This window comes from Anguilla anguilla, chromosome 4 (genome assembly GCF_013347855.1).
Source record: "Anguilla anguilla isolate fAngAng1 chromosome 4, fAngAng1.pri, whole genome shotgun sequence".
NCBI classification, from domain to species: Eukaryota; Metazoa; Chordata; class Actinopteri; order Anguilliformes; family Anguillidae; genus Anguilla; species Anguilla anguilla.
In genome coordinates, this window is record NC_049204.1 from 39,864,921 (window position 1) to 39,879,596 (window position 14,676).

Below are 14,676 nucleotides of genomic sequence, written 5' to 3' on the forward strand. Positions count from 1 at the left end.
AGCTAGCTAGAGAACAGTAAATGAAAGAGACATTTTGTTCACTTTCATATTTTAAGTGGCCTACAATTAATGTTAGTCTACAATTGAAATAAAACTATACCCCAAACCAATGTAAAGCAGCCTTTTAAAGAAACTAGAATACATCAGGGACGGGGACTGTCAGGAAAGGCTTCTAACGTTGCTGACATTTGCAGTGGTAGCATAACTATATGTCACAAGCACACACTGCATCTCAAATGCATATAACAGCGTTCTCTGTCCTTTCGTTCTTGAAAGCGCAGTCTCCCACAAGAATGGACTTCACAAGAACGCAAGTCCGGAATTTGCATTCTTGGTATTGAGAAACAGCCTGGGATTCACACGTCACCACCAGGTTCAACCAAATCACAAAGGATTTGGTGTCCATTTAAAATAGAATTGAATTGTGCTCTTTTTTCAACCCCTGAAATTGAAAGCATTTTGGCATATCCAAAAAATTCCTAAACTGCATTTCTAAAAGAACTGTATGAAAGTCAGTGTCAAAATGTTTTAAACCTTTTAGCTTCAATGTAACCAAGCCTTTAAAGATACTCAATAAATTTGGTTAAAGATCTGATTTAAAAATGGTACCAAAAAGTACACAAACTGCTGTATATATGCAAATACAGAAAAAGCTTCTTACAAGCCTTTTGGACCCAAATCGTGAATGAAGGACATCTGACTCACATCGATAAACTCCATCTGAAAGAAAGAAAAAGTGGCGCTAAGATTAAGAACACACAGCAGTGGAAGACCCCAGTCAGTCACAGCCTTTATTGTCTTAGATGACTTTCTCCACTTCCGTCAGAGATATGTCCACGCCAGACTCAAGACCAAAGGGGGTGCCCAGTTAACCTGTGTTACTAGCGCTCAGCTTAGCAGAAATATTACTGCACTAGAGGAGCATACAAGGTTACAGGGTCACGGGGTCACCAGAGGGAACTGTCTGTATTTCTGCATCATCAGAACCATGGGGAATCATGTCAGCCATGGCACAGTAACTGGTGGGGGAGCCAGTATACTAACGCACTAAGGAGTGGGCCAACAGGAACAATTTCCAAGTTCAATGATGTTTGAGAATATACCAACCATTAGAAGACTGCAGGACTGTTTTATATCTGTTTTCTACTAAATGGCAACAAAGGTATTAGTTTCATTCCGATAAATTTTAATGCCACATGTGTTTCCAAATTGTGCCATATATCTCCGTAACACCCGTCAAACGGCAATTTCTCCAGCACTCTGTGGAACAGTTATCTTTGATATTAACAGGATCTTGGTCTTTCAGTTTTACAACAGGAATCACAGGAGAGCCGTCATCACCTCGTAGCGCAAAGAGCATTCTCATTATCCCAGCGACATCAACAGGGTCCCAGACAACTCTCATTAAAAGCTCATGCCATTTAGCCCTCCCAGATAGACCGTCAATGTCTGTGGGGTAGTGAAGATGATCTTTATAACTGCTGCATGCAGATTACTGCACTGCTCCAAGAATTTACAAACCAGAACTTCCTAGAAACGGGCTTCTAATAGACCAATCAGCAGGTCCACTAATAGTGTCCAGTACTGTTAATGCTGTTTCACAGATGCCTTAATTGGAGCAACGGTAAGTTTATGCACTGAAAGGCAAAGGAAACACACTTCTAGAAACACTTTGTTCAGCGCTGTACGGCAATATCTTTCTTAGAACAAGAGTGAGTGACAGAAGGTGGGACTTACAGTGGCATGGTAGTTTCTGTAAATGGACATTCTTAGTAGTTTATTCAAGTAGTCTTCCAGTTGTTTCTGGAAAAACAAAAGTGCAGAGGAGACCAGCTGGATAAGTGAACACTCAAAGCAATTCACACTACAAGTAGTATGTAGAATGCCACTTGATATCATGGAGTTTAGCATTAGTATTAATAGTTGACACCAAGTGACCTGGTGGCTCACTGGAGGACTAGATCATGTATTAAAGACTCACTGGTGCATTGGACTCCGATGGTATAATGGTTGTTGTGTGTGATTGGCGGATTAATATCTAGAGCGAAGACTGGTGGGGCATGAGTTCATGAGCCGACTGCTGCTCTACCATTCCAACAGTTATCTGGCCTTTGCTGGCTAAACTGTTGAACTGGATCACCAAGCTCACTGATGTACTTTTGATTCATACAAACAGATAGTATAAGAATGGTGAGAGAGACTGCAGACTGTTTATACAGGAGCGGCGGATAAATGTATTAACCATGATCAGGGCTCGATCTGTTATGCCTGTGATCAGTGGTCACTGTGCCGCTTGTCACCATGGCCGTCATACTGCTGATGTGCCCAGGCTGGTGGGAGACACTGACCCTTCGGCTGGACACCTGCTCCTCTCTGACCAGGTCCTCCCCCCCGCCCCTGGGCAGGCTGGGAATCTGCCTTGCCTCGCTCCTCCTGATCGTCTGCCTGCGTACCGTGTGACTGAGGAGCACAGAGAGAACATGGTCACAGCCGTGCAACCACGGTAGACATAGCACAGCCAGCCCTATTAGTAACACAGTCTCAGTCAGCTGCAAATATGGATATTAGGATGGCAGGTATGCTCTGTATGGGTGAGTAACTTGCCATTTTTGTATGTTGAAAATGTGTTTTTCATCAGATAAGATACAGTACACAACCTGCTTAAGAGTATGTCATAACATTATGAAAATGGTCACAGCCAGCAGGAGAGAGAGAAACATGGTCACATCCAATACAGTCACAGCCGGCCAGAGGGATATAAGGGGCATGTGCATGTAAGCTCACCTGTGGAAGGGCACAGGGACATTTTGAGTGTTTGCATGGGGACTGTATGAGGAGCAGGGGGGTGCATCTAAGTGTATTCAAGTGCGCAGGAGGGGGCAGAGAGCATTGGATAGGATGTGCATATTTTTGTGTGTGTGAGAGGGTGCCGTGGGTCATATGCAGACCTTCGGGAGGGCAGGGGGATTCTCAGAAAGGTCTTGTATCGAAGCAGCTCTCTGTGCAGCTCCATGAAGTGCTTCTCCTTCCTCTTTACCAGCCAGGTGAAGTTCCCGTGCCTCATCTCTATCTTAAACACAGCAGGAAGCGCCTGAGGGGACGACATGAGAACAATGCTAAACTCCACTGAGACCACCAGACAGACAAGCCCACAGCAAGTTACAGAAATGACTAGAGAACATTGAACATTGCCATATTCGCTGTTCTGGAAACCTAGTGGTACTCTTGTTCACGCAACCAAGGACTTTCTGGTATTTTACCAGATATTAACAGCATTCACCCACGACATGCCCAGCGAGGTATGATGTCATTAATTCTGGCTTGTAGCGGGCTAATGAAGAAAAAGTGAATCATTACAGCTACTTTCCTACCATATTATAATGTGCACATACACCTAAGAGAACTTTAGAGACTCGATAACTACTGTATGTGAAATGGAAGTGTGACAAAGACACAGTGCACAGGTTAGCAAGTTAGTGTTATCATTTATTTGGTGTATGTACACAGTTTATTATTATTTTTCTATAGCAGTTAGAAACAACACAGTCTGATGGATGCGTTGGTGAAAGTCGAGTTTTGTGTGCTTGATCCGACAGTTTTTCGGCTTTGTTCCCCCCAACATGTTCCACAATTCCTGGAAACACCTACTTAACCTGGGAAATTTCTAGGGAAACTTTCAGAATGTAGACTCCTCCTCACAATCATACTGTACATGTCCCTAAACAATAATGTTCCAGTACATTGTGGGATAAAATTGCACGAATGAAAATGACTACAGTCAACTAAGAAGCACTGCTACTACTGTCATCAAATCTTTAATCACTTTCTGTCTACATTTGAGCAGACACAACAATTAGCAATTCAAATAGGAAGACATAGCCATGAGAAAACACTACAGCAAATTGAAGAAAACAAGTATGGTAAAACAAGCACCAGGATGACAGTGTGTGCATTTGTGCGTGGATGCCTATGTATGAAAGCATATCAGTATATAAAGGGCATGTCCCTGGGCTATAGTTATAGTATTACTTAGCTAAGCACTCTGACCAAAGCCTGAAAAGCATTACAATATAGAACAATAACATTAATAAATCTTCAAGAAACAACTGAGTCCACTCTGCTTTCTGTATCCAGAGGCAAAGTGCACATTCAATGACATGTAGGATATTAAAATCATACAAAGAACATGGAAGCTGCCATGGGCCTATTTTAACACCCAGAAGTACTCTTTAAAATAAACTAAGTAATAATGCCTGGCCAGACAGACTAAGAATTGAACAATCCCTGGGTAAATATCATCCACTTTCTGTGAGCTTGGTATATGCCAATAATTTTCCTTTTTTCAGATTTGTAAAAATATATATTTAATGAGCTGACAGATACACAAACGTTAACTGTACAAATTAACAATTTCAAGCCCTTGTTCTTTATTATTAATGTTATAGTTCTAAGGTTTTACTATGGCTGTGGAATAACCTTTCATCTTCAGTACTTCTCCTACGCATGATAATATGTTTTTTACAGCAAGTTTTCTTTTTACAATAATGCTTTGTTTTGATTATGCTCGTCAATTTTCGTATCTGTACTGTATAGTTTGCAATTATCCTTTTTGTACTACAGCGTATGCACTATGTTGTAAGTCTCCACTAAATAAGTGAAGGTACTCACTTGTAGTGGTGATAAGAACATTCCAGGAACCATGTGACTGGACTGACCTTAGACACGCTCCTCTGATTGGTGAGGTTGAAGCGGTCCTGGGCAGAGGTGAAGCGCTCAACCTCCAGGATTTTGGCGGTGATGGGGAAGGAGCCGACGTACACCCTGGCGTCGGGTTCCTTAAAGCCTGTGGTCTTGTAAATGGCGGAGAAAGGAATACGCTGGTCTGCAGGCACAGAGGATGGGGCAGGCTATCAGGTGCAAGGTTGGGATTCGATCCTGGACCGCAGGGCCCATCCATGCACGAGAACAGTGACTTAACAGGATGAGACACCCAGCAGCCCCAGCAATTTTTGAAGGTATACAAAAAGCCATTTGTTATACCAGCCCCGCCATGCCTTCACCCCCTCTCTCACCTTGACTGGGATCGTTCCCGTCGTAGTCCACCTCTTCCCCATCACCGCCAAAATCCAGTTCTCGAGTGTCCAGGTTTTCCATGATGTCGGTCATATCCGTGGCCACCAGGTGGAGGGTGCTGTTGGTTGGTTCTGACGAACGCAGCATTTTCAGTGTTCAGCCTGCAGGGCTGGGGTCACCTGGGCAAACAGTTGGGAGAGAACCAACCACACCTCATTAAGCTGGACCACATGGTGCTCAGTGATGCCACCTACAGGCTTGATCACCATCTTGTCATTGCAAGCAGTCTTGCCAGATTTGGAAATGGTGAACCCGCTCAAAACCACTTTTCCCCACACATAAAAAAGTAGCCCAAGATTATACCCAATATGGCAACACTGACTGCACAAGCAATTAACACGATATCAAGTTTGCAAGTTCACTGCTGTGGGACTGTAAATTTAAAAAGAGTCTGACGTGTTGACAAACTGATCGGGAAGAACTGGGCTCCCTAAACCTGTTGGAGGAAAACAGTTCCTGTGCAGCTAACAGGTGGACTTTCAGGTGCCAGTTCAACCAGCAGGGATTGCTATCATCCAGGCTGACTGACACTCTCCTTTCCTGAGCAATGTTAGCTCTGCAATCATCCGTCATCCTGCAGGGCTGCTGGCCACATTCAGCATGGATTTCATACCATACCGTGTGGCCCACCCACGCACTAGAGCACTTCCTTAGCTAAATGAGCCTCCCAGCAGCCTCTAGTTTGCTCTCTTTCCAGTTTACAGTTAAAGTTTAATCAGTTTGTTTTTCCTCCCTTCTCGTGTACTGTTTAGTCACATATTTTCTTACCATCTTTGGATTTGTGGGAAGCGAAGATGAAAACATGGTTTACAAAGTGGACAACCTGAAGATTGTGCGTGGAGGGGGGCAGGATGGATCTAATAAAAGAACTCTCTCACCACATGCCCCAGTAAGTACTGATTTGATTAGAACTGTGTGCGTTTCACCAGAGAACTGGAGGTCAGAGGTCATGGGGGGGTCATGCAGGGTCAACACACAGGAGGGAGGGGGATCCCCAGAGGAAATGCCAGTTAATCCTCACACACAAAGGTAAAGCAGAGGCGACCGGAAAAGGCAAACACACAAGACCCTTGAGCGACACTGCTCCAAACCACACCCCTTTACCTGCTACTCATGAATAGAGCCTTTACAGGTGAAGCAGAAGGGGTTGTGGAGACTTCCCTCTTTCGCATCTATCGTCACTGAGTTTTTCCCCTTGTGCACATTCTGAGCTGGCCCTGACTGAACCCCCAGGCCCCGCTCTTTACCCCATTGCCCAGTCAGACTGGCATTGCAGAGCAGAGCATTGCATGTCAGAAACGAACACCCACCTCTGGCTTTTAATAATAACCACACTGACCTCAGAATTCCCTCATAATTCCTCACAAAGGAGGTACCAGTCTAACAGAGGTTAATAATTCCCAGAACAGAGACTGTCCCAAAATCAAATTTTTGATGCAGTATTGTAATGTAATGTAATGTAATCTGCTATCAAAGCAGAATTCAAAGAGCTGCTGGAGCTCAGGTTATCACTGTTCTCTGTTTTGATATCACATTAAATGACTTGACAAGAGCTTATCTTTTAATACGTTATCAAAGCAGAACATCTTATAAGCAATACCTGATCTTAGATGAGTGCACAAACCTGCAAGTAAACAAAAAACTATCACACGGTCCTCCGTAACCAAGGTTCAAATATGTCTGATTTTCTTATGACCTTAAGAAACTGGGATAATATTTACACTACATACAAGACAGAGAAGTACAGAGCCCTGGAACCACTCAATGAAAGGTCTTCTCCCAGCCCTTTAAACAAACAGGGTTAAATAAGAGATCCCTGGATTTCTACTGTTTGGCAAAGCCTTCTGGAGCCTGCTGTCTGTAAGTGGAATACACCAAATACAACTGTGCCTCAAGCTTGTGTTGGCCAAAACCATCACACACATAAAAGGCACTCACTTGTACATGCAAACACATTAATACACACACACACACGCACAAACACACAGACACACACACACACGCTTGGTTACACATACAAAGGCATTCTGTTGCCTGGAAACACATTAAAGGTACTTTCAGAGTTCTGTCATGGAGGGTAACACCCAGTGGCCTCAAGCAGCACAAGACTGCTGAGGTAGAAACTAGCCTAATGCTCTGTTCCCTAGGGAAAAGGACTGTGCTGCCAAAGTATATAAAATGCACAAGACAAGACACATTTCTCAATTTCAATTGACCTCTCAGTCCCACAAGCACAATCCTACAGATCTTACTCACAATCTCTTTAGCAATCTTGCTCTGTACCTCCCCCTCTGTCTTTCACAGTAGCTATGTGGGTCTCTGTAGCAGAGGGGCGGAGCTGTCCTTTCTGATGCCATAGACACAGGGGAGGAAGCGCAGAGGCGGTGACAAAGCGCTAAGCTTTTGGGACACAGGAAGCACATGGTTCACATGTTTGGGCTGCAAAGCATGTCTATAAGATATTGAAAGGATAAAACAACCCTGTGAAACACAGCTTTGACAACTTTCATAGGAAACTCTTCTGGGGCCAGGGGGACAGTGACAAGATTTAAAATGTGTCCCTGTATTTCGCATTTCAGGGTTCTCGCTTGTTAAAACTGACAATGACATTTTGAATAATCAGTAGTTTGACAAAAACATCTCCAGTCAGATGTTCCTAAATACTGTTTTATTCAATTTCAAACTGTAAGCACACACTGTCCTCCAAACTGCCCTGAACATACAGCCAGAAGAACAAATTCTCCAAACAAAGTGCAAATACCTCTGCTGCATTAATTTCTCACCAAACGCTTTAATTCAAGAAGGGAGTAACATTTCAGACAATTCCAACTTCTTCAAGCACAAACTGACAGAGATACTGCCGTCTTTTCATTATGTATAGGCATTCCGCACAACTGCATTCAGAATACGTTTTAATCACAGCATCCAGATGCCACAGAGATATCAATCACCCCAGTTCACTTAAACAAATGGTTTGACTGTCTGTGGTTGGCAGGTGTTCCACACTACTCCTACTCTGGAGGGAAACCAACTGGCGGTTCTCTGGGACCAGGGCTGGAGGCAGCTGTATTTACCGCCGTCGCATTCTGACATTCTGCTCACGGTGAAGAACACATGAACATAAAACACTGGTTTGGCAAAACAGGAGTTCCTTTTGTGTCTAAAGGAGGAGTGGTGGGGTGGTGGGGTGGGGGGGAGGGCTGAGACACTGACAACCACTGAAACATTTCTTGTCTCAGAGAAAGCAACAAGCCAGAGGGAGGGGGGACAGTCACCTTGACAAGCGCGGAAGAAGGTTTAATAGCTTAATGATGTCACTCAGCTGGTTTAGTAGTTCCTGGATTTATTGAAACATCAATCCAGCGGTGCTATTGCCGATATTCCAGGACCAAAATATAGGTTTTACCCTGTAAAAGGCACCGCCCAAGAAGAGCAGATGTTTATAGTCATTTCAGTGATTGCTCTTTTATATGAGCAGACGTTATCAGTATATGTGGGAGGGTGCTCCACCCATCCATACCTCCTTCCATCCATCGCTTCGTCTCTCTATCTCACTTTAGATGTGGTGTCAGGACATTGGCATAATTAGATGGCATTGATCTCTGTGTGCATGTGTTATGTGGGCATACCAGTGTGCATGTATGTGCATGTGTGTGCGTGCATCTGTGTGTGGAGGGTAGTGACACTAACTAGAAGGGAGACAAGAACATTTTCAAGTCTCTGGAAAAGAGCAACACAAGTCTAGTTTATTAAGAGCGATCAGATTTCTCAAAATCCTCATCCACACCCCCACCCTGACTGATCTAAAATGCTGCAGACAGAAATATTTACCGGATGACAACAGCATTCCTTTCAAATGACTGCAGGACCTGTGATCTGGGTGGGGCGGATGGTCACTGACTCAAGGGCTGTCACAACCGCACCCTCAAACATGGGAACCTTCTCCAAATCAGCAGCAGTAAACACTCGCAGATCAACTAACAGCCGTTGTTTAAAAGTGTATGCATTTCCCCCACATAAGGAAGTCTGCTGAACTATCCCTGTGAAAAATTGTATGCTTAAATGTACTTGAAGTACACAATTCAAGTATGCTGAATTCTATTGGTAATAGCTTTTGATAGAGTTATTGATTAAATACAATGTATTAATATAATAACTGACTGTGATTAAATGGGACTGGCCCAGGGGGAAGGGTCAGGTTTGCTTGCTTTTGAACTACCAGTCACCTAAATGGTCTGAACTCCAAGTGGCTCCCTATCAGTTTACTAATTATAAAGCTTGGAACAAAGGAGGTTGCCAAGGGACATCAATATCACAGCGTTCTAGAGCACTGAGCTGTGAGTGACAGCAGTCCTTCCAATCAGAGCTCAGATCCCACCAACCAAAACCCAATGTCAATGTTAATTTGTGCCACAGACACAAGTGTGAATGAGGCTAGAGGAATGGTGCAGGTATCGTACACTGTTATATCCAGAAATGTTTCCGCGGCTTGCATTCTCCCAGTCCCCCTGGCATATCAAAAGAGAAACACAGATTTTCAATTCAAAGCACTATTTTCACACCATCTCATCATTCCAAACTGCTGCATGTTTTTAATTTTTCAAATAAAGGGGAACGCATCTCAAATATCAAACCAGGAAGACGCTGATGCCATGCCAACATCCTGCCAACTGAAAATCAACAGCAGACTCCATTGATACCAGAACAGAGGCCATGCATATACAGTCATACATTTTATAAATACCTTTTCTGGTAATGACTTTGATTTTGAATTGAATTGATATTCGACTTGAAATTCATCACTGTTAAATAACCGTTAATGTCTTTACCAAGATATAGAGTTGTATCGATTATCCTCCCATCCCTAGCGATGATGCGCTGTCATCATGGACAAGTGCCACAACCTTTTATCCCTGGGTGACGCCCCGTGGGCCAGTGGCCACGGTCATGGTGCCTTTAGAAGACAGGGAACCTACAGTCCCCTAAGTCCAAAATCTTACACACAGATCCACCATTAACTGTGTTGTTAACATGACTGAATGAGGAGTCTTGATTACCTCAGAGCTGCCCTGCTTCACTGCACAAAGTCTGGTATCAGACCACGCAAGAGCTGACTGCAGGCAGCAGCCCCAAAAGGTGGTGCATAAATGCTCATTGAGGGAGGGTTTTGGGTAGAGAGTCCTCACTCACTTTGCTGGTGTTTATATATATATATAAATGTATATATATGTATATATGTATATATATATACATAGAGATATAAAGTACATGGACACACCTTCTAATTACTGGGTTTGGCTACTTCAGCCACATCCATTGCTAACAGGTGCATAGAATTAAGCATACAGCCATGCAATCTCCATAGACAAACATTGGCAGTAGAATGGCTTGTCCTGAAGAGCTCAGTGACAACGTGGCACTGTCATAGGATGCCACCTTTCCAACAAGTCAGTTCATCAAAATTCTGCCCTGCTAGAGCTGCCCTGATCAACTGTAAGTGCTGTTATTGTGAAGTGGAAATGTCTAGGAGCAATAAAGCCACAAAGCAGTAGCCCACACAAGTACACAGAACGAGACCGCCGAACACTGAAATGCATAGAGCATAAAAATTGTCTGTCCTCTGTTGCAACACTCACTAGAACCCCATCGAACTGGAAGACCAACTGCGAGCCAGACATTATAGCCCAACATAAGTGCCCGACCTCACTAATGCTCTTGCGGCCGAGTGGAAGCAAATCCCCGCACACGCACGCACACACATGCACACACAGGCACACGCATGCACACACACACGCACGCACCCGCACACGCACGCACACATACACACACACGAACACACACACACACACACACACATGCACACACAGGCACACACACACGCACACACACATGCACACACATGCGCACGCACCCACACACACACACGCACACACACGCACACACACGCACGCACACACACACGCACGCACCCGCACACGCACGCACACATACACACACACGAACACACACACGCACACACACATGCACACACATGCGCACGCACCCACACACACACACGCACACGTGCACACACATGCACACACATGCACACACAAAATCAAACAGATCCTCAAACACAGCCAATTCATGTTTTCTCCATAGGTTTGCAAGGGATAAAATCTGTCTGCTGTTAAAACATTTTGTTCCTTGATAAGTAATGTGCAACAAGTGATAAAAAAAGAATCACAAAAATGGCAAAATGTTCAAAACCAAGACTCAGCTGATCCAGTCTCCACTGTATGGAAGGCCCCGGAAAAGCGTGAGGCACAAGTGAAACTCTGTACAGGTGTTCAACACTGAGAGGGGGAGCGCTGCGAGAGGCTCGGTTTCCTAATGACAGCGGCGTGCTGGAGGTGAGAGGCTGACTGCTTGACCCGCGAGATGCTCACCGCTGCCGCCGACTACTCCAGTTTCCAACCTGTCACCTCACCGCTCAAGCACCACGGGGCAGCACGGAGTTCCACACACAGTTGTTAAATAACGATAAGCTTTACTCACATAGAGCCTTTCAAATGGGATGTTCAGTGCTAAACCACACACAGAGGAGCGCTTTGGGCTTTGCCCAGTCCTCTGTCCCAACTGGAATGTGTGCGATAGAATGTTTGTGCTTGTCCGTTCTGAGTGGAACAGGTGAGACTGACCACATGTGGTACTCTGACCTGACTTGAAGAGGTGAGATGTGTTCCTTGCTACTGACCCAAACAAGTGTTGCGTTTCTCTGTTCTGATTGGATCATGTGAGATAGGCCAGATGTGCTCCTTAAGCCTGGTTGGAAAATGTGGGATGAAACACTTGGGTTTCACTTGTGTTGCCAAGATTGAAACATGTGTGCGATGGGCCCCATGTTTGCCTCTGTCGTGATTGGACTGTGAGATGAGTCACAATTGATCTGTCACAGCAACCACAGTCATTACAGCAAGACAACATCTGGCGGCCAAGATGGCTTTGCAGCAAGCATAGTTGCCCCACAGATCAGCTATACATTGTAACATGTGCTTGATTTTGAGCACCGTGTTGGAAAGGGCAGGCAAGATGGCTGACACCGCACGACCATCGCAAGATTTTCCATGTGATGGTACTAAGATATCATCTGGAAGGAGGCGAGGAGTTACAGATTCTCTGTGACAACAAAAATTCAGATATGACTTTATGATAGCACATCCAATGGGAGACTGACACAAAGACCTGCAAAGTTTCAAATTGAGTGGTCAAGCAATCGAGGAGTTAGAGGCATTTTTATGTATTTTCCTCATACAGCAACAACTCTTGGGAAAAGGCCAACAAAATTACCTTGCTGCATCAGAGGGAACCATTGCATATGTATGCAAGGTTTTGTGATGATCAGACTGATCAGGAAAATGGTACTGTATAAACAATTTTGTTCTTGACTCATTTGACAAAAACAGTAATTTGCTAACTTATGAACAGTATATGACCTTACACAGCTTTCCATTGGAGAGCTCTGTTATCAAGGCTCTCCCCTCCAATTTAGTCCAGTTAATGAAAACTAATTTGTCAATTATGTCAATTATATTATCAATTATAATTAATTCACTGGTTAAAAAGTGTAACAATAAACACATTAGTGATTTTCTGCATGATAAAATTAAAACCTCTCCTAGAGATGTGGAGCTCTCATTTTTCTGAAAAATGGAAAAAAGCTTGCTTGATACTTTGAGCTAAGGAATGTGCTGTGAACTTTTTCATCATTAACACTAAATACCCTATTCATAAAAAAGAAGTACCTCCACTGCCCCCCCAAACTCCATGCATTTAAAGTTGATCTTTCTTCTAAATGCTCTAAAAAATAGATAACAATAAGAATATTCATTTTATATTCTTACTATGCAAACTATTTGACATTAAATAGTATTTATTTCTTTATTTATTTTTCTTTTCCTGTATCTTTTGAGCTTATGCTTGATGCGAGCCGTGTTACTATGTGGTGCAGTGATTGATTTTCTATTCAAGGTGTCACTTTGTTGTTTCCTATTGTTGTACGTTATATTTTCAAATAAAGAATGTAAAAAAAAACAGCCATTACAGCATAACCCTGCTACATGCCAGACAGTCTCAAACAGATCAAAGGTATGAAAATAAACTTGTTCGGAAGAGACACAGAAAACCGTTTTACAGTGCTCTCGCATGTGGTAAACACTGCACTTCTACACAGTTCACCTAAATGCCACACAGGACCAGACGACCCAGAGCTGAACTGGGTCATTCTAACACTTGTCCCACACACATACCGGGACTCAGCTGTAGAGTCTGTTGTCCTGCTCAGACATGGCAGGGTGCCAGGAGCAGGAGATGTTAAACACAGCTAAAAACAAAAGCAGGTATTTAGGTCATTCAAATATCTGTGTTCCAGATTTGTTATTGTTCTTTGTTTACAAAAAATCAACCTGTGAAATCTTACTGCAACCACAACCCACAACTACCAATGAACAATTAGCACCGGGACCGATGCAGGTTTGGTAAATGACAAGAGACCCTTAATAAGAGTCCTGCAGTGGCCGCCCTTGTGCCCCGCCCAAATGCAGCAGTCGGAGCACTTAAAGTAATTGGGTACAGTCAGGGATGGCAGAACGCCCAACACAGTGCCGTCACTCCCCACCCACAAGCAGCCTGCTTCTCTCGCTGAACAGGTGTCTGTGCCTGTCCAAGGCCCCACAAGACATACAGACACATGCACACATACAGTAGACACACTCATACAAACACACACACAGGCACACACACACACACATACACACGGACACACTCATACAAACACACACACAGACACACACCCATACAAACAAACACAGGCACAGACACAATGCACATACACTCATCTAGAAAAAGACAGAGAGATAAAGAGATGGAAGGAGATATGGACAGGTAGAGCACTTCAAGTCCCCCTGCCCCTATTGAATGAAAGAGCTATCAGGAAATCAGATACACTATCAGCCTCTGTTCATTCAGAAAATGTAAAATGAAATGTAAATATACAAACTAAACATCTGCCAGTATGAGGGAGCAACCAGTGCTTCTTCATTAAAGCTTCTATTGAGCAATAACTCCTCGCTGACATTTCTGTATGTAAAAAAGCCCTCAAAAACAGGCCTATAGAAAAACAGCATGAGCTGAAAAAGTGCCAAAAGGGAAACACCAGCACAGGGAAACAACATCTGTACAGGGCGCAGCCCAAATACTTGAACAGCCCGCCTTGTGAGAAAAGTAGCCAGTTTGGGGTGTTGGCAGCAGGGAGACAAACTGTTCAGATGACAACATAATTTCAATTAAATTTACCAGCAAACCTTTGATATATTTCTACTAAGTAGCTGGGAAAACAGGTCTGTGGTCTATAGACGGCCGTTGAGCTGACATCCTGTGCCTGGGGAACTCCTTGCCTGTATCCAAAAGGTAATAATATCCTCCCATTGAAAACATCTTATTCATTCCGCATCCAGCCTGAGCCAGAGGTAGAGAATCCAGGTTCAGAAAGTAAAAGTCCTCCCC

The 14,676-nt window shown here is 43.8% G+C and overlaps 1 protein-coding gene across 5 annotated transcripts in view; it reads right to left on the reverse strand.

Moving 5' to 3' along the window:
* LOC118226286 (phospholipase D1-like) overlaps positions 1–14,676 on the reverse strand; it is a 63,065-nt gene that overhangs the window by 36,135 nt on the left and 12,254 nt on the right. For 4 of the 5 annotated variants that reach the window (XM_035415803.1, XM_035415799.1, XM_035415801.1 and 1 more), the window contains 6 exons: positions 5,073–5,252; positions 4,716–4,882; positions 2,949–3,091; positions 2,349–2,460; positions 1,738–1,803; positions 662–720 (listed from right to left, as the gene is read on the reverse strand). In XM_035415803.1, the coding sequence (XP_035271694.1) occupies positions 662–720; positions 1,738–1,803; positions 2,349–2,460; positions 2,949–3,091; positions 4,716–4,882; positions 5,073–5,220 (695 nt within the window). In that variant the 5' untranslated portion in view covers positions 5,221–5,252. Of the gene's footprint in view, positions 1–661; positions 721–1,737; positions 1,804–2,348; positions 2,461–2,948; positions 3,092–4,715; positions 4,883–5,072; positions 5,253–5,901; positions 5,921–14,676 lie in introns of those variants that run through there. The other variant, XM_035415802.1, reaches the window with a different exon arrangement.